The 24118-nt window shown below is 43.7% G+C and overlaps 1 protein-coding gene across 1 annotated transcript in view; it reads left to right on the top strand.

Moving 5' to 3' along the window:
* Positions 1 to 24118, top strand: part of arhgap39 (Rho GTPase activating protein 39) — a 682545-nt gene that overhangs the window by 297002 nt on the left and 361425 nt on the right. Inside the window, 1 exon segment of the mRNA XM_072252088.1 lies at positions 15586 to 15668. Within this exon segment, the coding sequence (XP_072108189.1) occupies positions 15586 to 15668 (83 nt within the window).

Here is a 24118-nt window from a genome sequence, read left to right as displayed (position 1 = left end):
GCTTCTGACTTCATCCGCTCTCCCCTGCCGACCTGGCTTCACCTATCACCTTCTATCTTGTCCTCCTCCCCCTACTCCCACCTTCTTATTCTGGCATCTTCCCCCTTCTTTTCCAGTCCTGATGAAGGGTCTTGGCCCGAAGCGTCGACTGTTTGTTTCTCTCCATAAATGTTGTTCCGATTCACGGACAGTTTATTCCCTTCCGCCATTAGATTTGGTTCATGAACCAATTAACACACCTCATTATTCCTTTTTCTAAAACTATCTATATTTTTGTAATTCATCGACTCTTTATGTTTTTCATTGCACTGCTGCTACAGAACAACAGTGATAATAAATGTGTTTCTACTTCTCCTGAGTGCCAGAAGATCTATTGCTCAGAGCTGTGAGTGTTCTCAAACTCACAGATTTATAGAGTATGGAGACAAGCCCTGCTGCCCAACTGGTCCATGCTGACTAAGATGTCTAACCAAGCTAGTCCCATTTACTTGTTTTTGGCCCAAATTTCTCTAAACCTTTTCTGTCCATTTATCTGTGTAAAATGTTTCCCCTCTTAAATCTAAAATATCCCTTCCCCTCCTGTCTTCTCCTATCATTTTGGATCTCCCCCTCCCCCTCCCACTTTCAAATCTCTTACTAACTCTCCCTTCAGTTAGTCCTGACGAAGGGTCTCGGCCTGAGACGTCGACTGCACCTCTTCCTAGAGATGCTGCCTGGCCTGCTGCGTTCACCAGCAACTTTGATGTGTGTTGTTAGGACTCACTGAATTATTTTGACTGCAGGTTTATACTTTACTGATAGGAAAACTGATCGATGTTGTATTCCCTCTTGAATCTCCTTTGAACTTTCCAAAATCCATAAAATCAGAGTAGCACTTAGAATGTAGAACTTACTATGTACAACTAAGAAGCTAGAACTTAGAACATAGATCGTAAAACATAGGCAACAGAACATTGAGTAGCCCAGTACAGGCCCTTTAGCCCATGATGTTGGGCTGACATTTTAACCTACTCCAAGAACAATCGCACCATTCCCTCCCACATAGCCCTCCAGTTTTCTTTTATCCATGTGCCTATCTAAGAGTGTCTTAAATGCCACTATTGTATCTGCGTCTATCACCAACCGTGGCAGTGCATTCTACGTACCGACCACTTTCTGTGTAGAAAACCTACCTCTGATAAATCCCCTGTACTTTCCCCCAATAACCTTAAAATTATGCCATTTCCGCCCTGGGAAAAGGTCTCTGGCTGTCCACTTGATCTACTGTATATCCCTAATTATCTTGTACGCTTCTGTTAAGTCACCTCTCATTCACCTTCGGTTCAAAAAGAAAAGTCCTAGCTCACTCAATGTATCCTCATAAGACATGCTCCTTTAATTCAGACCGCATCCTCATAAATCCTGATAAAGAAAAAGCCCTCATCCATTTTGACCTTGATGTTGACCTACATTAATCTCATTCACCCTGTATTCCTCCACGTCTTTCTGCGCTAAGCACCTATTCAAATGTCCAAGATTTCTCCAGTTATAAATTCCCAATCTTGGTCATGCCCCTGTGTAAGCATATTGTGGTGACCAGGCTACAAGGAGTAGAAAATGAAAACCACCAAGCCTGCTCTAATGCAGTGCCCAGCAAAAAGCTGAAGAGCATTTTGAGGGAGTCTGATTCTTTTGACACTCAGATCTTTTAGGACTGGTGCTTTGTGCTGAGGTTGGTGGAAGGGGGCCGCAGGTTTCTTGAAGATGCAGTATGATGAAGCAATGGAATCATTTTAAAGATTAGCTTTATTTTTCCCATGTACATTGAAACATACAGTGAAATGCGTTGTTAGCACTCAGGATGTGCTGGGGCAGTCCACAAGTGTCACCATGCTTCTGGTGCCATTGTAGCATGCCCTAACCTTTATTTCAGCACTCAAAGGAAACCCATGCATCACAGGGAGAACCTACAATCTCCTTATAGACAGCAGAGGGAATTGAACTCCAGTCTTACAGCTAACACTGTAAAGTGTTACTTTGACTGCAGGCCATTTTGTGAATGGGAGAAATTCTCTTGGTTATCCACATCTGTAAAGAAAAGGATTTGATTGTTTGAGTCATCAGCTGTGTAATTTTAGGTGTAAGTTTTAAAAATTGTTTCTGTAAACTTCAGGAAAAGGGCTTCAGTCTCCAAGAGTAAAGACAGTAAATGTGGTTCTTGCTAGGCCACTGCAAAATGATATCATCACATTTAAAAAAAATAAGCTAAAGGCCAGTTATGTTAAGAGTGGGAAGGCGACAAAACGATTACAGTTCCCAATCTGTTATGGGTTTTTCAGGAGTTAAGAAGGGAGTTTGCTGATTACATTATAACGTCAACCACCTGTCAGCCTGATTGGTACTTAGGTGATATTCGCATTCTGGACAACTGGACAACCTGGTTCTCCAGCTGCAGTGCTGTCGACAAAAAAGCCTTGCAGAGGGTGATTAGGGGAGCAGAGAAGGTTATTGGGGTCTCCCTACCTTCTGTCCAAGACCTCTTTCAGAGTCGATGCCTCCAGAAGACACAGTACATCATTAAAGACCCCTCACACCCTCTCCATGAACTGTTCGTTCTTCTGCCATCAGGCAAACGTTACAGGAGCATCAAAACTAAAACCACAAGGCTACTAAACAGCTTCCTCCCACAGGCAGTCAGACTGCTAAATAGCTGCTCCACCTGACTCTGCTTTGGACACTTTTAACTTGCACTGGACACTTATAACTGATTTTAACTGACATGTGCCTGTTGTGTTTTACTATTTATTGTTATGTTTATTATTTGGTGTTGCATTTGTTATGTTATGATTGCACTGCCCCTGAGAAACGCTGTCTCATTCTGCCCTGCACAGCTGATGTACGGTTAGAATGACAATAAAGTTTTTTGAATCTTGAATCTTGAGTCTTGAAAATGCCATTGATGTGACAATTTAAAACCATAAGACATGGAACAGAATTTGGTATTCAGCCCATTGAGTCTGCTCCATCATTCCAACATGGCTGAGTTATTTTCCCTTTCAATCCCATTCTCTTGCCTTCATCCTGTAACCTTTGACACCCTTACAAATCAAGAACATATCAACCTCTACTTTAAATACACCCAATGATTTGGTCTCCACAGCCGTCTGTGGCAATGAACTCCACAGATTCACCACACTCTCGCTAAAGACATTCCTCCTCATCTCTGTTCTAAAGAGATGTAATTCAATTCTGAGACTGTGCCCTTTGGTCCTCGACTCTCCCAGTGTTGAAAACATCCTCTCCACATCCACTCTATCTAGGACTTTCAATATTCAGTAAAGAGAGAGAAGAACTGTTACAAAAATCAAATTGTCAAGGTAAGCTCTGCTTATTCATTACAGAATCAGGTTTATTTTCACTAACATACAGTATGTCATGGAATTTGTTATTTTGAGTCTACTTGTGTCCATGTCTTATGAAGTTAGGTTGAGTGAGCTAGGGCTTTTCTCTTTGGGGCAAAGGAGGACGAGATGTGCCTTGACAGAGTGTACAAGAATATAGGAGGCATAGACTGAGTGGATAGACAGAGACTTTTCCCCAGGATGGTAAGGGCTAATACAAGAGGTCATAATTTTAAGGTGATTAGGGGAAAATAAGAGGAAATATCAGAATTAAGCTTTTTACACGGATTGGAGGGTATGTGGGTAGATGAGTGATGGTAGAATCAGATACATTCGGGGCATTTAAGAGACTCAGATAGGCACATGGATAATAGAAAAATGGAGGGTTATGCAGGAGAGAAGTGTTACATTGATCTCAAAGTAGTTTGAAAGGTCAGCACAACATCATGGACTGAAGGGCCTGTACTGTCCTGTAATGCTCTATGTTGTTTTACATGTAGCTCAGGAAATAATCCAGAATTACTGTTTTTGAGCAACACACGCAAAATGCCAGACAGCATCTGTGGAAAAGAGTAAACAGTCGCCGTTTCGGGCCAAGACTCTTCATCAGGACATCATACACTCAGAGGCCACTTTACTAAGTACTGGAGTGGAAGCTGGTGTGGTCTTCTGTTGCTGCGGTCCATCCACTTCAAGGTTTGATGTATTGTGTGTTCAGGGATGCTCTACTGCACACCGCTGTTGTAATGTGTAGTCATCTGAGATACTGTCGCCTTCCTGTCATCTTGAACTAGTCTGATTGTTCTCCTCTGACCTCTCATTAACAAGGCGTTTCCACCTGCAGAACTGCCAATCACTGGATATTGTTTCTCGCACCATTCTCTGTAAACTCTAGAGTGTTGTGCATGAAAACCCCAGATCAGCAGTTTCTGAGGTACTCAAACCATCCTGTCTGGCACCAACAATAATTCCATGGTCAAAGTCACTTCGATCACATTACTTCCCAAAACTCTGATGTTTGGTATGAACAATAACTAAACCTCTTGACCATGTCAACATGCTTTTATGCATTGAGTTGCTGCCACATGACTGGCTGATTAGATATTTACATTAACGATCGGTGTACAGGTGTACTTAATAAAGTAGCCACTGAGGGTATATTCGAAAAAAAACACACACACTTGGGCCTTAAAATGTTTTTGTGTGTCTACAGATCAGAAAAGGCACTCTGGAAATAGAAGAACACACATGAAGTGCTGGAGGAACTCAGCAGTCAGGCAGTCCAAAAGATACTACCTGACTTGTTGGGTTTCTCCAGCATTTTGTGTGTGTTGCCTTGATTTTCCAGCATCTGCAGAATCTCTTGTTTGATATAAAAGTTATTTTTCTATAGTTGTGGACTTCTCTGTCCTAGCTGCCTCAGACTGTGCACTATCCATTTATTTAGCGATACAGCGCAGAATGGTCCTTTCTGACCCTTTGAACCCCAGCAACCCCACAACCCTGATTAATCCGAACTGAATCATGGGGCAATTTACAATGACCAATGAACCTACCCAGTACATCCTTGGACTGTGGGAGGGAGTCAGAGCACCCGAGGAAAATCCATGTGTTCCATGGGGAGGATATACAGAAGCTCCAGAATGGAATTCCGATCTCCGGAACGCTCCAAGCTGCAATAGCTTTGCACTAACTGCAACCTTACTGTGGGGCTGTGCAAGCACACTAGTGAAAACCATACACAAGGATCACTGCTTTCCATCAATACCCATTCCTCCTTAACCCTTGGAAAATGCATCATCTTTCTGAATGAACACAAACGCAACACTTTGAGATCTTTAGTAAAACAGTGTTTTAAAATCGAATAGTTTTTCATTTAGTGTTCTGACCGTCTACTTTTCCTTGGAGTTACAGCTGCTCTATTACTAACCTTTAAGATAACTTAATTCATTATTTGACACGACCCCTCGCCACAAAGGGCAATCCAATATTTTTGCAATCTATTTTTTTAATATTCTATTTTTGCTTGCAGAAAAGGAATGAGAAACCAAGGTTTCTCTTGTTAATTTGTCAATGCTTTTCTGGACAGCTTTGTACCTGTAGCAAATTGATTGAGGCTGAAATGCAATGTACCTCCAGAATAATCTCAGTAATTGATCCTCTGAAGTTACATTTTCTTCATTGATGGGACTCAAAGCTGAGCTGAAGAGCCATATTTTGTCGTTTACCACTCTGGAAGAGATGTATCAAATCATTATTGCAAAATGTGCACTCAGTGTCCACTTTATTAGGTACACCTGTACACCTGCTCGTTAAGGAAAATATGTGGCAGCAACTCAATGCATAAAAGCGTGCAGTCATGGTCAAGAGGTTCAGTTGTTGTTCAGACCAAACATCAGAATGGTGAAGGAATGTGGTGTAAGTGACTTCGACTGTGGAATGATTGTTGGTGCCAATGGGATGGTTAGAGTATCTCAGAAAATGCTGATCTCCTAAGATTTTCATGTACAACAGTTTCTAGCATTTATGGAGAATGGTGCAAAAAACAAAAAAAAATATCCAGTGAGCAGCAGTTCTGTGGACGAAAACACCTTGCTAATGAGAGAGATCAGAGGAGAATGGCCGGACTGGTTCAAGCTGACAGGAAGGTGACAGTAATTCAAATAATCACGTGTTTCAACAGTGGTGTGCAGAGGAGCATCTCTGAATGCACAACATGTCAAACCTTGAAATGGATGGGCTACAGCAGCAAAAAACCATGAACATGCCCTCAGTACAAGAGGTACTTAGGAAAGTGGCCACTGAGTGTATAAATCAAATTCCAGAGTTCCCAGTCAAAATAATTTTGAAGATCAAGCCATTAAAATGGCAGAACAGTAGTCTTGATCCTTGTTAGTTCTGAGGAATAATTATACATTACAATTTGGCAGCTGGTTTCGGGACGTGATTCAGCCTGAAGTTCTGCTCTCGTTTTGTAATCTGCTCAAGCTTTAATATCACAGCTGCTAGAATTAACACTCAAGCTTGCTGTCTGGTTTAATTATTTATTTTCGCTATTAATTTTTTTTCTTATATATTTACACAGTTTGTTGCCTTTTGCTCATTGGTTGTTTGTCTGTCCTGTTGGATACAGTCTTTCATAGATTCTATTATGTTCCTTGGATTTACTGAGTATGCCTGCAAGATAATGAATCTTTGGGTTGTATGGTGACAGATATGTACTTTGAACATTAAACCATAAGATACTCTGCAAGAAGCTTATTATTTAAATTTGCGAAACTTTTCACACAAGATGTAATGATGATATGAAACTTGCCCTTAAAGCTGAGACAACTAGAAAGTTTTCAATTTTTATGTACCTCTCTGGTATCCCTACCCAAGGCAAAATTATTCTTGCAATTGGGGGAGACCGTAGACTTTCAGCAGAATGACTCTTGGGAAGGGTTGTATGATTAGATTAGATTAAAAGATTAGCTTTATTATATATAATCGAGTCATTGAAAGATGGAGCGAAATGCGTTGTTTGTGTCAACACCCAACACAGTCCAAGGATGTGCCGTTCACAGTCCGGGTTTGGGTTAGTAAGATTTGGGCATGTCATGCTTCTGGCACCAACACTGCATGCACGCAACCTACTAACCCTAACTTGTACATCTTTTGCAATGTGGGAGGAACCTGGAGCTCTCATGGAAACCCACACAGTCACTGGGAGAATATATAAACTCCTTCCAGACAGGCGGGAATTGAACCACAGTCTAATAACTTGTGCCGTAAAGCATTGCTACCATGCTGCCCAAACGAAACAAGAAAGACTGGGCCTAAGCATCTGGTTTGTAAGAATGAGAGGCCTTATTGAAATATACTAAATCTTTAAGGGGTTGACAGAATAGTTGTAGGGACAAGGTTACACCTGATGGGAGAGTTACAAGCCTGGGGTGCACAGACTGCTTACAGCTGGCAAGAAGAATGGATGTGTCAGTATAGATAACTGCAAGATGGTGCATTGGGGTCTCAGAATTAAAGAGACCCAGTTTTCCTTGAGTGGTGGAGAGGGGAATTTGCAGCCTAAAGCCGAAAGGTAGGGCTGCAAATTGTTTAGAATAACAAGGCAAGTCAACAAAGCCATAAAATACAAATTAAGCACTGTGGTTTATTTGTAGAAAATTCAAACTGAAAACTAAATTACTGTGTACTAAACTCATCCAGACGGTATGGAACACGATACTAAAATATTTAAAATAAAAACTGAAAATGATGAATGAGAATCATATTTTGTTTTCACTTATTATACGATGTGAAATTTGTTGTTTTATGGCAGCAGTACGGAATAAAGACAGAAAATCATGATAAATTACAAAAATAAAATAAAGCTAAAGAAAAGGTAGCGTTTGTGTTCAAGCTCAAGTTTGTCATCCGACTGTACGTAAGTATAGCCATATGAAACAACTTTCCTCTGGAGCACACACAATACATGTATCACCCGCAACACATAAAGCAAAATATTACCACAGTTAAGTTAATAAAATATAATTCAAAATGCATGTCGTGCACAGCACAGTAAACAGTAAACAGCTCACTAACTTCGTGACAAGACTTCGGTGGTGACAGAGTATTCATTAGTCTCACAGCCTGAGGAGAAAAGTGCTAGTGAGTTTATGAAATTTTATGGTGGAGTGGAAAAATCTGTACTTCAGTATGATCACAGGAAAATGAATCTTGAGGGTGTATATGGTGACTTATATGTACTTGGATAATTTTACTTTGAACTTTGCACTAAAACATTGAGTGTGGGTCTTCCAGATCTTGTAGCAATAGATTCTTCCTTATAGTAGCAATGAGAAGGAGGCATGTCCCAGATATTGAGAGCGCAAATGTTCAGATGTTTATGTTTCCTATTATATGGGTGTCTAGGACCAGAGGCCACAGCCTCAGATTAGAAGGACGTCCCTTTAGAACAGGGATGAGGAGGAATTTCTTTAGCCTGAGGGTGGTAAATCTGTGGAATTCATTGCCATAGACAGCTGTGAAGGCCAAAACATTTTGTATATTTAAAGTGGAGGTTGATAGTTTCTTGATTAGTAAGGGTGCCAAAGGTTATGGGGAGAAGGCAGGAGAGTGTGGTTGAGAGGGATAATGAATCAGCCATGATGGAATAGTGGAGTAGACTCAGTGGGCTGAATGGCCTAACTCTGCTCTTGAGTCTTATGGAATTCCACAGATTTACTGTTCTCTGGCTAAACAGGTTCTTCCTGATATCTGTTCAAAAGGGACATTCTTCTAAAGGCAAAAGGTAAAGTCGTTAGATTCCAAACAGTTGGTTTATTGATCGTTACAGAATGTCTCTGTGGGCTTCCTGCTTCCTTCCCTGTCCTTTCCCCTTTTCCCATCCATGTAAATGTAAAAAGGATCTTAAGAAAGAAATTAGAAAAGCTAAAAGAAGATATGAGGTTGTTTTGGCAAGTAAGGTGAAAATAAATCCCAAGACTTTCTACCGTTATACAAATAGCAAAAGGATAGTGAGGGATAAAATTGGTCCCTTAGAGAATCAGAGTGGACAGCTATGTGCGGAGCCAAAAGAGATGGGGGAGATTTTAAACAATTTCTTTTCTTCAGTATTCACTAAGGAGAAGGATATTGAATTGTGTGTAGACCCCCTGGCCACCCTCAGGGTCGCTTGGCTCGCTGTCGTCTAGGGAAACAGCCTCGGCCCCGCCAAACTGGGTAATAGTTTGTGTGGATGCTGTGTGAGGTACCCCACCCCACCCAAATAACAGACAATACACCAGATGCAATTAAATGATTTACAGTTTATAGGTATTACTGGAACTATATAGTTAAAAGAGAATAAAATATAAAAGGAAAATAAAAGGCGCCACACTTATCAAAGTTCAATCTCTTCGTGCACAAAAACCGTTGGAGCTCAAGGACCACCTTCTTCACCCTGCGACCCCCTCGGACCACCTCGACCGGCTGCCTGGGACCAACGACGGTGGTTGACCAGACGCTCCACACGAGTCCGTCTCCGTCTCCTCGCCGAACGTCCCGCTCGTGGTCCGACCCCGTTAGCGGACTCACAACACCTCGTCCATCCTCTGTCTCGCTCTCCCGCCTTCTGCCCCAAAACCCCGCGCATACAGTATCTTCAAATAAACCAAAACCATAACAACTTCCCCAATTGGTTAATAGCACTCTCTTATCAGACTCTAAAGCAAAAACAAGCTGCTAGCGCAAACTTTCTCAGCGTTTAACACAACAAAGCCGCATTCCCCAGATTAACATAACAAAGACGCCATTTTAATTAGCCTCCGCAGTAACATAAAAACTGAAACCCCCTTACACTCTCCCCCCACCAAATAAAGTCATGTCCTCATGACTTCTAAATAACTCGCCAACCAGTCCTGCAGACACACAACACACAGAGACACACAGTGACAGTGCTCCCCAAACAGTGGACCTTACTCCCGTCCCATGGGCGCTACATAGGCCAACCTATCTGGGAGCTTCTTAACCCTCTGGGACCTCCGTACCCTCTCACCTAAACCCAAAAGGCTCGGACACAACTAGGGATACCTCGGGCCTGCTTGCCAACTCCTCTCTCACTCAGGCCACCACTACGGCTCGGAGCCCCCAGTCCCATGTCCGGGGCCCCGCCTTTCCTCCTTCCTGATCCTGCCGTAACTCAGACTGCCCACAGCTAGCCCTTCCCACTACACCTGACTCAGTGGGAGAAGGGCCAAAGGTCTCTTCCTCAATCCCGGGGAAGTTAGCGAAAGGCAGCATGTACCACATGTGCAGCACATCATCCTTCGAATCCGTATCCTTCCTCATTCCCTCGATCGGTAGCTGCTGTTTAAGTTTCTCCAAACTGAAACATTTAGCCGGGGCTACCCCTTCAGCCTCCTGCAGTCAAGACGTCAGCTTCTTCGGGGACTCCTTCAACTCTCGCCACAGCCTCAGCAGTTCTGACTCAGGGTTCCTGGCCATCTCAATCTGGGACGCAGTTACCCCACCAGCTTCTTCCACCCTGACCTGAAAAGCAGCAGTTAAAGGATGTTCAGCCTCCGGTTGTTTCTTCCTGAAGGCGTCCTCCAGGTCAACGTTCAGTTTTTCCACTTCAGTTAAACTCGCGATAGTCATCTTCAGGTTCCTTTCAAGCGTCCACCTCCCTTTTCCGAGATCTGTCCTCCATTTCTTTACCTCCTCGGGAGTGTAGTCAAACTCCCCTCCCTGGGCTCTCGGTTTTCTGTTGACCTTAGTCAGAACACTTCCTTGATCTTCCCCAACTTGCAAGTCTTCCAATCTGTTCTGAATCGACATCTTGAGTTTCTGCTGATCCCTTCGAAGGTGGGTCATTGTTTCTTCTCGCTGGATTAATTCATCAGTACATGACCGCAATGCGGTGCAAATCCCCTCTCTTCCCTGTGTCTCATTCAGATTGACGACCTGGGTTTCCATCCCCCGGTCCACCACCGTCTGTCCCAACACCAGGAAGTTCAACTGGTATGTCGGGTCATTTTCCTCACATTGCACCAAACTCCTCTGGCCAAAAACTCCTCCACATTGACACTTCGCTTCTGTCGCCCGGGCTCAGCCACTCGCCTCGCCTCATAGTCCCCCCAGGCGAATCCAAGTTCTAGGCGGTCATCCACATACGTCAGAACTCCACACACCTTCACTTACCCCATGGTCTTCCTCATGCCCCGCGGGAAGGATGCAGGGACTCCGGATATGCCCTTGGGCATCTTTTTGGATCAGAAGAATCCTAGGGATCTAGTAAAGGCCATCTTTAGCTCAACAGCCGCACTCCTCAGGATCTGGCAACATCCACCCCTCAGATGCAGCACATTAAACCACATCGCATAATCCACACACACACTCCCTTCATCTTCCACGCCGCTAAGGTCCGGTTGCCGTGACCTCTCTCTCACTGAGGTGTCTTCAGCGGTCAACTCCCCTCCCTCGTGGTAGTTCGGAGCATCTACTAAAAGGGTCTCACCCTCAGCTACTTTCCCCAGGCCGTACCACCGCCGGGTCTTGTTTAAATTTGGTACTTGCTCAAGGCTGCTACACACGTCCTCAGAAGCAACTCGACACGCTGGGTGCCCAGACAATGCCCCCATGAGCTCCAGGGTCATTAACCAATCATTGTCTTCTGGATAACTACTGCCACTAGTACCCAAAGTCTCCGGTGCCCTTGCGGTTGTCAAGGATAAATGCTTCAGACACCGGTTGTAAAACGAACTGTACAACAACTTGATCTGTGCCCCGGGGTCGAGGATAGCTTTAGCATCGCTTCCCTCTATCCATAGCGACACCCTGGGGCGTGGCCCCTCTAAGCCTTCAGGAATAGGGTCTTTTCCTTTCGGAAGTTCATTGGTACATTGCTGGGAATGTGCTTCCCCAAAGACCCTAAGCCGTTCCCCCACCGGGCCTCCACTAAGTTTCCTGACACCTCTCTGATCAGCTGAACAACTGATCCCCTGAAATGATCCCCCTGGCACTGCAAGCAATTTAGCCACCCTCCTCGCCAGAGAAGACACACTGAAAACTTTTCCTCCTCTTTCAAATAACTGACAGCTGTCACTACGGTGTAAGTGAACCTGACAGCTCTAACACCGTCACCAGCCCGCTTACTCAAACTTTCAACCAATCCCTGTCGCTCTCCCTCAACCGAGCACTGCCACTCATCCACTCCACCCACGTCTCGCAAGTCTCCGCCCCTCTTGGGGTGGACACTATCTCAAGTGCCAGGCGGAGCCTGCCAGAGCTAGAACATTTATTCACAGACAATACCTCCAAATCAGACCACTCTTTCCTCTCTCTCCCAACCACATGGACAGCCCGGAGTGCCACCTCCAACTCGTCAATGCCAGCCTGAACTCGAACAAGTCTCAGGGTCCTGACAGGATATTCCCTAGGACATTGAGGGAAGTTAGTGTGGAAATAGCAGGGGCTCTGACAGAAATATTTCAAACGTCATTAGAAATAGGGATGGTGCTAGAGAATTGGCATTTTGCTCATGTTGTTCCATTGTTTAAAAAGGGTTCTAAGAGTATACCTAGCAATTATCGGCCTGTGAGTTTGACGTAAGTGGTGGGTAAATTGATGGAAAGTATTCTTACAGATGGTATATATAATTATCTGGATAGACAGGGTCTGATGAGGAACAGTCAACATGGATTTGTGCGTGGAAGGTCACATTTGACAAATCTTATTGAATTTTTTGAAGAGGTTACTAGGAATGTTGACAAGGGAAAAGCGGTGGATGATGTCTATATGGACTTCAGTAAGGCCTTTGACAAGGTCCCGCACGGAAGGTTGGTTAGGAAGGTTCAATCGTTAGGTATTAATATTGAAATAGTAAAATGGATTCAGCAGTGGCTGGATGGGAGGTGCCAGAGAGTGGTGGTAGAAAACTGTTTGTCAGATTGGAGGCCAGTGACTAGTGGTATGCCTCAGGGATCTGTACTGGGTCCAGTATTATTTGTCATATACATTAATGATCTGGATGATGGGGTGGTAAATTGGATGAGTAAATATGCAGATGATACTAAGATAGATGGAGTTGTGGATAATGAAGTAGGTTTTCAAAGCTTGCAGAGAGATTTAGGCCATTTAGAAGAGTGGGCTGAAAGATGGCAGATGGAGTTTAATGCTGATAAATGTGAGGTGCTACACCTTGGTAGGACTAATCAAAATAAGACATACATGGTAAATGGTAGTCATAGTCATAGTCATACTTTATTGATCCCGGGGGAAATTGGTTTTTGTTACAGTTGCACCATAAATAATAAATAGTAATAGAACCATAAATAGTTAAATAGTAATATGTAAATTATGCCAGTAAATTATGAAATAAGTCCAGGACCAGCCTATTGGCTCAGGGTGTCTGACCCTCCAAGGGAGGAGTTGTAAAGTTTGATGGCCACAGGCAGGAATGACTTCCTATGACGCTCTGTGTTTCATCTCGGTGGAATGAGTCTCTGGCTGAATGTACTCCTGTGCCTACCCAGTACATTATGTAGTGGATGGGAGACATTGTCCAAGATGGCATGCAACTTGGACAGCATCCTCTTTTCAGCCACCACCGTCAGAGAGTCCAGTTCCATCCCCACAACATCACTGGCCTTACGAATGAGTTTGTTGATTCTGTTGGTGTCTGCTACCCTCAGCCTGCTGCCCCAGCGCACAACAGCAAACATGATAGCACTGGCCATCACAGACTCGTAGAACATCCTCAGCAGCGTCCGGCAGATGTTAAAGGACCTCAGTCTCCTCAGGAAATAGAGACAGCTCTGACCCTTCATGTAGACAGCCTCAGTGTTCTTTGACCAGTCCAGTTTATTGTCAATTCGTATCCCCAGGTATTTGTAATCCTCCACCATGTCCACACTGACCCCCGGATGGAAACAGGGGTCACCGGTACCTTAGCTCTCCTCAGGTCTACCACCAGCTCCTTAGTCTTTTTCACATTAAGCTGCAGATAATTCTGCTCACACCATGTGACAAAGTTACCTACCGTAGCTCTGTACTCAGCCTCATCTCCCTTGCTGATGCATCCAACTATGGCAGAGTTATCTGAAAACTTCTGAAGATGACAAGATTCTGTGCAGTTGTTGAAGTCCAAGGTATTGAAGAATGCAGTAGAACAGAGGGATCTAGGAATAATGGTGCATAGTTTCCTGAAGGTGGAATCTCATGTGGATAGAGTGGTGAAGAAAGCTTTTGGTATATTGGCCTTTATTAATCAGAGCATTGAGTATAGGAGTTGGGATGTAATGTTGAAATTGTACAAGGCATTGTGAGGCCAAATTTGGAGTATTGTGTACAGTTTTGGTCACCAAATTATGGGAAAGATGTCAATAAAATAGAGAGAGTACAGAGAAGGTTTACTAGAATGTTACCTGGGTTTCATCACCTAAGTTACAGAGAAAGGTTGAACAAGTTGGGTCTTTATCCTTTGGGATGTAGAAGGTCGAGGGGGGACTTGATAGAGGTACCTAAAATTATGAGACGGATAGATAGAGTTGACGTGCATAGGCTTTTTCCATTGAGAGTGGGGGAGATTCAAACAAGAGGACATGAGTTTATGAGTTAAAGGGCAAAAGTTTAGGGGTAACATGAGGGGGAACTTCTTTACTCAGAGAGTGGTGGCTGTGTGGAACGAGCTTCCAGCAGAAGTGGTTGAGGCAGGTTTGATGTTGTCGTTTAAAGTTAAACTGGACAGCTATATGGACAGGAAAGGAATGGAGGGTTATGGGCTGAGTGCAGGTCGGTGGGACTAGGTGAGAGTAAGAGTTTGGCACGGACTAGAAGGGCCAAGATGGCCTGTTTCTGTGCTGTAATTGTTATATGGTTATATGATGCCCCTCTCTCTGTCCCCTTCCCATTCTCAGACCACAATAGAGTCCCATATCACAATCAGGTTTATCATCACTCACATATATATGTCATATATGTGAGGCTGCAGGAGTTAGATAAGTGGGTGATGATCAGAGAAGGGAAGGGAAGAGCTCAGATAGTAGAGAGCACCCCTGTGGCCATCCTCCTCAGTAATCCTTATCTCGTTTTGGATGCTGTTGAGGGGGGGGTGACGACAGAGGACGACCATGGCGAATGCAGTAATCATAGGGGATTCCATGGTGAAGGGAACAGACAGGAGGTTCTGTCAGACTGACAGAGATATCCGCATGGTGTGTTGCCTCCCAGGTGCCGGGGTATGGGATGTCTCAGATCAGGTGCAGATTATTCTGAAGGGAGAGGGTGAACAGCCAGAAGTCTTATTACACATTGGTACCAATGACATAGGTAGAAAAAGGGAGGAGGTCCTGAAGAGAGAATTCAGGAAGTTGGGTAGGAAGCTGAAAAGCAGGACCTCCAGGGTCGCAATCTCAGGATTGCTGCTTGTGCCACAAGCTAACGAGTGCAAGAATAGCATGATCAGGCATATTAATGTGTGGCTGAGAGACTGGTGTAGGGGCAGGGCTTTGGGTTCCTGGATCACTGGGGCTTCTTCCAGGGGAGGTATGGGCTGTACAAAAAGGACGGGTGACGCCTGAACCCAAAGGAGTCCAATATCCAAGCAGCCAGGTTTAATAGAGCTGTTAGGGAGGGTTTAAACTGATTTGGGAGGGGGATTGGAACCAGAGTGATAGGGCTGAGGAAGGGGAAAACAAATAAGTCAAAGAGATGATAGAAAGGACAGGCAGGAGATGAGGCATAATCACAGCCAGTGGGATGAGTTGCAGGGCAATACAGACGTGGTGCAGTTAAAACAGAAAGCAACAAGTAACTGGACTGAAAGTGTTACATTTGACTGCACGCAGCATAAGAAATAAAATGGACGATCTTGAAATTCAGCTACAAATTGGCAAGTATGACGTTGTGGCCATCTCTGAAACTTGGCTAAAGGATGGCTGCCATTAGGAGCTGAACGTCCAAGGATATACCGTGTATTGGAAAGATAGGTTAGTAGGCAGAGGGGTGGTGTGGCCCTGTGTATAAGAAATAATATTAAATCATTAGAAAGGGATGACATAGGATCGGAAGGTGTGAAGTCTCTAGGGATTGAGTTAAGTAATGGCCAGGGTAAAAGGACCCTAATGGCAGTTGTATACAGGCCCCCAAACAGCAGCCGGGATGTGGATTACAAATTACAGCAGGAGATAGAAAAGGCATGTCAGAAGGGCAATGTCATGACAATCGTTGGGGATTTTAACATGAAAATGGATTGGGAAAACCAGGCCAGTACTGGACTTCAAGAGAGAGAATTTGTAGAATGTCTAAGGGATGGCTTTTTAGAACAGCTTGTTGTTGAGCCCACTATGGGATCGGCTGTGCTGGATTTGGTGTTGTGCAATGATCCGAAGGTGATAAGAGAGCTTAAGGTTAAGGAACCCTTAGGGAACAGTGATCACAATATGATCGAGTTCACTTTGAAGTTTGAGAAGGAGAAACTAAATTCCAATATGTCGGTATTTCATTGGAATAAAGGAAATTACAATGGCATGAGAGGGGAACTGGCCAAGGTTGATTGGAAAGGGACACTAGCAGGAAGGACAGCAAAGCAGCAATGGCTGGAGTTTCTGCAAAAAATGAGGGAAGTGCAAGACAGATATATTCCAAATAAGAAGAAATCTTTAAATGGAAGAAGGACACTACCGTGGCTGGCAAGTGAAGTCAGAGCCAAAGTAAAAGCAAAAGAGAGGGCATACAATGAAGCCAAAGCTAGTGGGAAGATAGAGGATTGGGAAGCTTTTAAAAACTTGCAGAAGGAAACTAAGAAGGTCATTAGGAAGGAAAAGATGGATTATGAAAGGAAGCTGGTGATTAATATCAAAGAAGATACTAAAAGCTTTTTTAAGTATATAAAGGGTAAAAGAGAGTTGAGGGTAGATATAGGACCAATACAAAATGACACTAGAGATATTGTAATGAGAGACACAGAGATGGCAGAAGAACTGAATGCATATTTTGCATCAATCTTCACAGTGGAAGACGTCTGCAGTATACCAGACATTCAAGAGTGTCAGAGAAGTGAAGTGTGTGCAGTGAAAATTATGACTGAGAAGATGCTCAGGAAGCTTAATGGTCTGAGGGTGGATAAATCTCCTGGACCTGATGGAATGCACCCTCGGGTTCTGAAGGAAGTAGCTGGAGAGATTGCAGAGGCATTAACGATGACCTTTCAAGAATCGATAGATTCTGGCATTGTACCGGGTGACTGGAAAATTGGAAATGTTACTCCACTGTTTAAGGAGGGTGGGAGGCAACAGAAAGGACCTGTTAGCCTGGTATCAGTGGTTGGAAAGTTGTTGGAATTGATAGTCAGGGATGAGATTATGGAATACCTGGAGGCATATGACAAGATAGGCCGAAGCCAGTATGGTTTCCTGAAAGGAAAATCCTGCCTGACAAACCTACTGCAATTTTTTGAGGAAATTACAAGCAGGGTAGATAAAGAAGATGTAGTGGATGTGGTGTACTTGGATTTTCAGAAGGCCTTTGACAAGGTGCTGCACAGGAGGCTGCTTCGCAAGATAAGAGCCTATGGAATTACAGGGACATTACTAGCATAGGTGGAGCATTGGTCGATCGACAGAAAGCAGAGAGTGGGAATAAAGGGATCCTGTTCTGGCTGGCTGCCGTTACCAGTGAAGTTCCACAGGGGTCGGTGTTGGGACCGCTGCTTTTCACAATGTATGTAAATAATTTGGACTATAGGATTTATAGATCTGTGGCTAAATTTGCCGATGATACAAAGATAGGTGGAGGAGCGGGTAGTGTTGAAGAAACAGAGATCCTGCAGAGAGACTTAGATAGTTTAGGGGAATGGGCAAAGAAGTGGCAAATAAAATACAATGTTAGAAAGTGTACGATCATACACTTTGGTGGAAGAAGTAAATGGGCAGACTATTATTTAGATGGAGAGAGAATTCAAAATGCAGAGATGCAAAGGGACTTGGGTGTCCTTGTGCAGGATACCCTAAAGGTTAACCTCCAGGTTGAGTTGGTGGTGAAGAAGATGAATACAATGTTGGCTTTCATTCCTAGAGGTATAGAATATAAGAGCAGGGATTGATGTTGAGGCTCTATAAGGCACTCGTGAGACCACACTTGGAGTATTGTGTGCAGTTTTGGGCTCCTTATTTTAGAAAGAATATACTGTTATTGGAGAGGGTTCAGAGAAGATTCACGAGAATGATTCCAAGAATGAAAGGGTTATTGTATGAGGAACGTCTGGCAGCTCTTGGACTGTATTCCCTGGAGTTCAGGAGAATGAGGGGGTATCTCATAGAAACATTCCGAATGTTAAAAGACCTGAATAGATTAGATATGGCAAAGTTATTTCCCATGGTAGGGGATTTTAGGACAAGAGGGCATGACTTCAGGATTGAAGGACGTGCATTTTGAACATAGATGTGGAGAAATTACTTCAGTCAGAGGGTGGTAAATTTGTGGAATTTGTTGCCACAAGCGGCTGTGGAGGCCAAGTCATTGGGTGCATTTAAGGCAGAGATAGGTAGGTTCTTGATTAGCCAGGACATCAAAGGATATGGGGAGAAGGCAGGGGAGTTGGGATGACTAAAATAATTGGATCAGCCATGATTGAATGGCAGGACAGACTCGATGGGCCAAATGGCCTACCTCTGCTCCTATATCTTATGGTCTTATGTCATGAAATTTGTTTATATTTGTGGCAGCAGTACAATGCAATACATATAATTACTATACTACTGTGCAGGTAGGAGGTACAGAAGCCTGAAGGTGCATACTCAGCGATTCAGGAACAGCTTCTTCCCCTCAGCCATTCGGTTCCTAAATGGACATTGAAGCTTTGGACACTACCTCATTTTTTTTAATATACAGTATTTCTGTTTTTGCACGTTTTTAAAAATCTATTCAATGTATGTAATTGATTTACTTGTTTATTTATTATTATTATTTTCTCTGCTAGATTATGTATTGCGTTGAACTGCTGCTGCTAAGTTATCAAATTTCACATTACATGCCAGTGATAATAAACCTGATTCTGATTCTGATTCTGAGAAGTCTTAGGTACCCTAGCTATATATATATATGTGCCTAAGACTTTTGCACAGTACTTATATATAAAAATAAAATGAGTAACTAGTGCAAAAAGAGAGCAAAATAAAAAAAAATAGTGAGGTAGTGTACATGGGTTCATTGTCCATTCAGAAATCTGATGGTGGTAGGGAAGAAGCTGTTCCTATCTTCAGGATCCTGTAGCTCCTCCTTGACAAGAGGGCATTTAAAGGTGGTGAATGATCTGTATGAATGCCCCTTTCTGGGCAGGCAGAGTAGGACCTCAACTATTTATTCTCAAGCCCCACTCATGTTGAGAAACAATAGACGAGTTGGAAAGAGCCGTGCATTTAGCAACAGGTTAGCAGAGCCCTGTGGTTTGACTGACAATGCGTGGGTGCTGGCAGTTTTATCTAATGTGGGCTTTTCATAGCTTCCAGCCTGCTGCTGTTCCCTTGGAGACTGCAGCTTGGTTTGAGAGGGGAACAGTGCTGTCAAGCTGTATTCTGAATGATAGGCTGAGGTATAATTCATACATTGTTGATGTTTGGCTGCATTGTTTTCCCTCTCTCGCCCCCCCCCCCCACACATAAACATTTCTTTAAGACCAAACGTAGTGCAGTAGCTTGCCCTAAGTACAACTCAGAGTTTAAGACTTGCTTCTGTACACTTTCTGGTTTGATGTGTAATCTGTAGTGTTCGTCTGACTACATGTCCTTACAAGGGAGAGAATCATCGGAGTCTCTCTTCCACCCATCCGAGATGTTTATCAGGAGTGCTGCGTACGCAGGGTCCTTAGCATTGTCAAGGATCCCTCCCCTATGTCCAATAATCTCTTTGATCTCCTACCATCAGGCAGGATGTCCCGTAGCATAAAGACAAGAACTCTTAGGATGGGAAACAGCTTCATCCTCCACGGTGTGAGACTACTGAACTCCCTGATGCCACGCAGGTTGCATCACTGATAAAGCGCCAGTAGCATTATACTGTTTACATTTTAACTTGTATGGCATATGCATTTTATTACTTGTTAATTTATTTATGGTAATATTACTTCGGGTTGTGTGTGTGAATTATAGGTACTATGTTGTGCACCTTGGTCCAGAGCAGCAATGTTTCGTTTGACTGTATACATGTGTACAGATGAATGACAATAAACTGAACTTGAACTGATTTTACACTAAAGGAATCTGTTTGAAGGCAGGAAAATGAAGTTGGGAGGGAAAATAATTCAGCCATGATCAAGTGGCAGCACAGACTTGATGGCCCAAATAGTTCCTATGTCTTATGGTCATATTTAATTACAATAAATCTGCATGTAGCGAGTGAGTAATGCTTTCCATTTAGAAAAACCATAGAAAACCATAGAAAAACTACAGCACAGAAACAGGCCTTTTGGCCCTTCTTGGCTGTGCCGAACCATTCTCTGCCTAGTCCCACTGACCTGCACACGGACCATATCCCTCCATACACCTCTCATCCATGTATCTGTCCAATTTATTCTTAAATGTTAAAAAAAACCTGCATTTACCACCTCATCTGGCAGATCATTCCATACTCCCACCACTCTCTGTGTGAAGAAGCCCCCCCCTAATGTTCCCTTAAAACTTTCCCCCCTCACCCTTAACCCATGTCCTCTGGTTTTTTTCTCCCCTTGCCTCAGTGGAAAAAGCCTGCTTGCATTCACTCTATCTATACCCATCATAATTTTATATACCTCTATCAAATCTCCCCTCATTCTTCTACGCTCCAGGGGATAAAGTCCTAACCTATTCAACCTTTCTCTGTAACTGAGTTTTTCAAGTCCCGGCAACATCCTTGTAAACCTTCTCTGCACTCTTTCAACCTTATTTATATCCTTCCTGTAATTTGGTGACCAAAACTGAACACAATATTCCAGATTCGGCCTCACCAATGCCTTATACAACCTCATCATAACATTCCAGCTCTTATACTCAATACTTTGATTAATAAAGGCCAATGTACCAAAAGCTCTCTTTACAACCCTATCTACCTGTGACGCCACTTTTAGGGAATTTTGTATCTGCATTCCCAGATCCCTCTGTTCTACTGCACTCCTCAGTGCCCTACCATTTACCTTGTATGTTCTACCTTGGTTTGTCCTTCCAAAGTGCAATACCTCACACTTGTCTGTATTAAACTCCATCTGCCATTTTTCAGCCCATTTTTCCAGCTGGTCCAAGTCCCTCTGCAGGCTCTGAAAACCCTCCTCACTGTCCACTACACCTCCAATCTTTGTATCATCGGCAAATTTGCTGATCCAATTTACCACATTATCATCCAGATCATTGATATAGGTGACAAATAACAATGGACCCAGCACTGATCCCTGGGGCACACCACAAGTCACAGGCCTCCACTCAGAGAAGCAATTCTCTACCACCACTCTTTGGCTTCTTCCATTGAGCCAATGTCTAATCCAATTTACCACCTCTCCATGTATACCTAGTGACTGAATTTTCCTAACTAACCTCCCATGCGGGACCTTGTCAAAGGCCTTACTGAAGTTCATGTAGACAACATCCACTGCCTTCCCTTCATCCACTTTCCTGGTAACCTCCTTGAAAAACTCCAATAATTGGTCAAACATGACCTACCACGCACAAAGCCATGTTGACTCTCCCTAATAAATCCCTGTCTATCCAAATGCTTGTAGATTCTGTCTCTTAGTACTCCCTCCAATAATTTACCCACTATCTACTTCAAACTTACTGGCTTATAATTTCCTGGATTACTTTTAGAGCCTTTTTTAAACAACAGAACAACATGAGCCACTCTCCAATCCTCCAGCACCTCACCCGTAGACACTGACATTTTAAATATACCTGCCAGGGCCCCTGCAATTTCAACACTAGTCTTCTTCAAGGTCCGAGGGAATACCCTGTCAGGTCCTGGGGATTTATCCACTTTAATTTGCCTCAAGATAGCAAGCACCTCCTCCTTTTCAATCTGTACAGTTTCCATGATCTCACTACTTGTTTCCCTTAATTCCATAGACTTCATGCCAGTTTCCTTAGTAAATACAGACACAAAAAAACCCATTTAAGATCTCCCCCATTTCTTTTGGTTCCGCACATAGCCGACCACTCTGATCTTCAAGGGGACCAATTTTATTCCTTACAATCTTTTTACTCTTAATATACCTGTAAAAGCTCTTTGGATTATCCATCACTTTGACTGCCAAGGCAACCTCATGTCTTCTTTTAGCCCTCCTGATTTCTTTCTTAAGTATTTTCTTACACTTTTTATCCTCCTCAAGCACCTTATTTACTCCCTGTTTCCTATACATGTCATACAACTCTCTCTCCTTCTTTATCAGTTGCAATATCCCTTGAGAAGCAAGGTTCCTTATTCTTATTCACTTTGCCTTTAATCCTGACAGGAACATACAAGCTCTGCACTCGCAAGATTTCTCCTTTGAAGACTTCCCACTTACCGATCACATCCTTGCCAGAGAACAATCTGTCCCAATCAACGCTTTTTAGATCCTTTCTCATTTCTTCAAATTTGGCCTTCTTCCAGTTCAGAACCTGAACCCTAGGACCAGATCTATCCTTGTCCATGATCAAGTTGAAACTAATGGTGTTATGATCACTGGAACCAAAGTGCTCCCCTACATACACTTCCGTCACTTGTCCTAACTCGTTTCCTAACAGGAAATCCAATATTGCATCCCCTCTAGCTGGTACCTCTATATATTGATTTAGAAAACTTTCCTGAACACATTTCACAAACCCTAAACCATCTAGACCCCTAACAGTATGGGAGTCCCAATCAATATGTGGAAAATTAAAATCCCCTACCACCACTAATTTATGTTTCCTGCAGTTACCTGCTATCTCTCTGCAGATTTGCTCCTCCAATTCTCACTGACTATTGGGTGGTCTATAATACAATCCCACTAACGTACCATACCTTTCCTGTTTCTCAGCTCCACCCATAAGGACTCAGTAGACAAGCCCTCTAATCTGCCCTGCCTGAGTACTGCTGTAACGTTTTCCCTGACAAGCAATGCTACACCCCCCCACCTTTCATTCTTCTGCCTCTATCACATCTGAAACATCGGAACCCTGGAATATTAAGCTGCCAGTCTTGCCCCTCCTGTAGCCAAGTTTCACTAATTACTATAACGTCATAATTCCACATGTTAATCCATGCCCTCTGCTCGTCCGCCTTCCCCGCAATACTCCTAGCATTGAAATATATACACCTCAGAAGATTTTTACCACCACTCACAACCTTTCTATTTGCGGCTTTGCTTGAACTTTTAACATCATTTATTTTCACCCCAGCCACACTGTTAGATCTGGCACTTTGGTTCCCATGCCCCTGCAAATCTAGTTTAAAGCCTCCCCAACAGCACAAACAAACCTCCCTGAAAGGATATTGGTCCCCTTGTAGTTCAAGTGTAACCCGTCTCTCTTGTACAGGTCCCACCTGCCCCAGAAGAGGTCCCAATGATCCTGAAATCTGAAACCCTGCCCCCTACACCAGTTCTTCAGCCACTTGTTCATCCTCCAGAGCATCCTATTCTTACCCTCACTGGCACGTAGCACAGGTAGCAATCCTGAGATTACCACCCTCGAGGTCCTGCTTTTCAACTTCCTACCAAGCTCACTATACTCACTCTCCAGGCCCTCCTCACTCTTCCTTGCTATGTCATTGGTACCAATGTGCACCACGACATCTGGCTGATCACCCTCCCACTTCAGATTGTCATGCAAGCGATCAGAGACATCCTTGACCCTGGCACCCAGGAGGCAACAAACCATCCTGGATTCTCTGTCACGACCACAGAACCTCCAATCTGCACCTCAAACTATCGAGTCTCCTATCACTACCACTCTCCTCTTTTTCCACCCTCCCTTCTGCACTGCAGAACCAGACTCAGTGCCAGAGATCCAGCTGCTGCAGCTTGTCCCAGTTAAGTCAACCCCCCCAACAGTATCCAATGCGGTATATTTGTTGAGGGGAATGGGCACAGGGGAACCCTGCTCTGCCTGCCCTTTCCCCTTCCTTCACCTGACGGTAACCGAATTACCTGTGCTCTGCTCCTTTGGCGTAACTACCTCCCTGTAGCTACTTTCTATAATCTCCTCATTCTCCTGAATGATCCGGAGGTCATCCAGCTCCTGCTCCAGTTCCCTAATGCGGTATGTTAGGAGCTGCAG

Source organism: Mobula birostris, chromosome 3, assembly GCF_030028105.1.
Source record: "Mobula birostris isolate sMobBir1 chromosome 3, sMobBir1.hap1, whole genome shotgun sequence".
Lineage (NCBI taxonomy): Eukaryota > Metazoa > Chordata > Chondrichthyes > Myliobatiformes > Myliobatidae > Mobula > Mobula birostris.
This window is presented reverse-complemented; position numbering and strand designations above follow the sequence as displayed.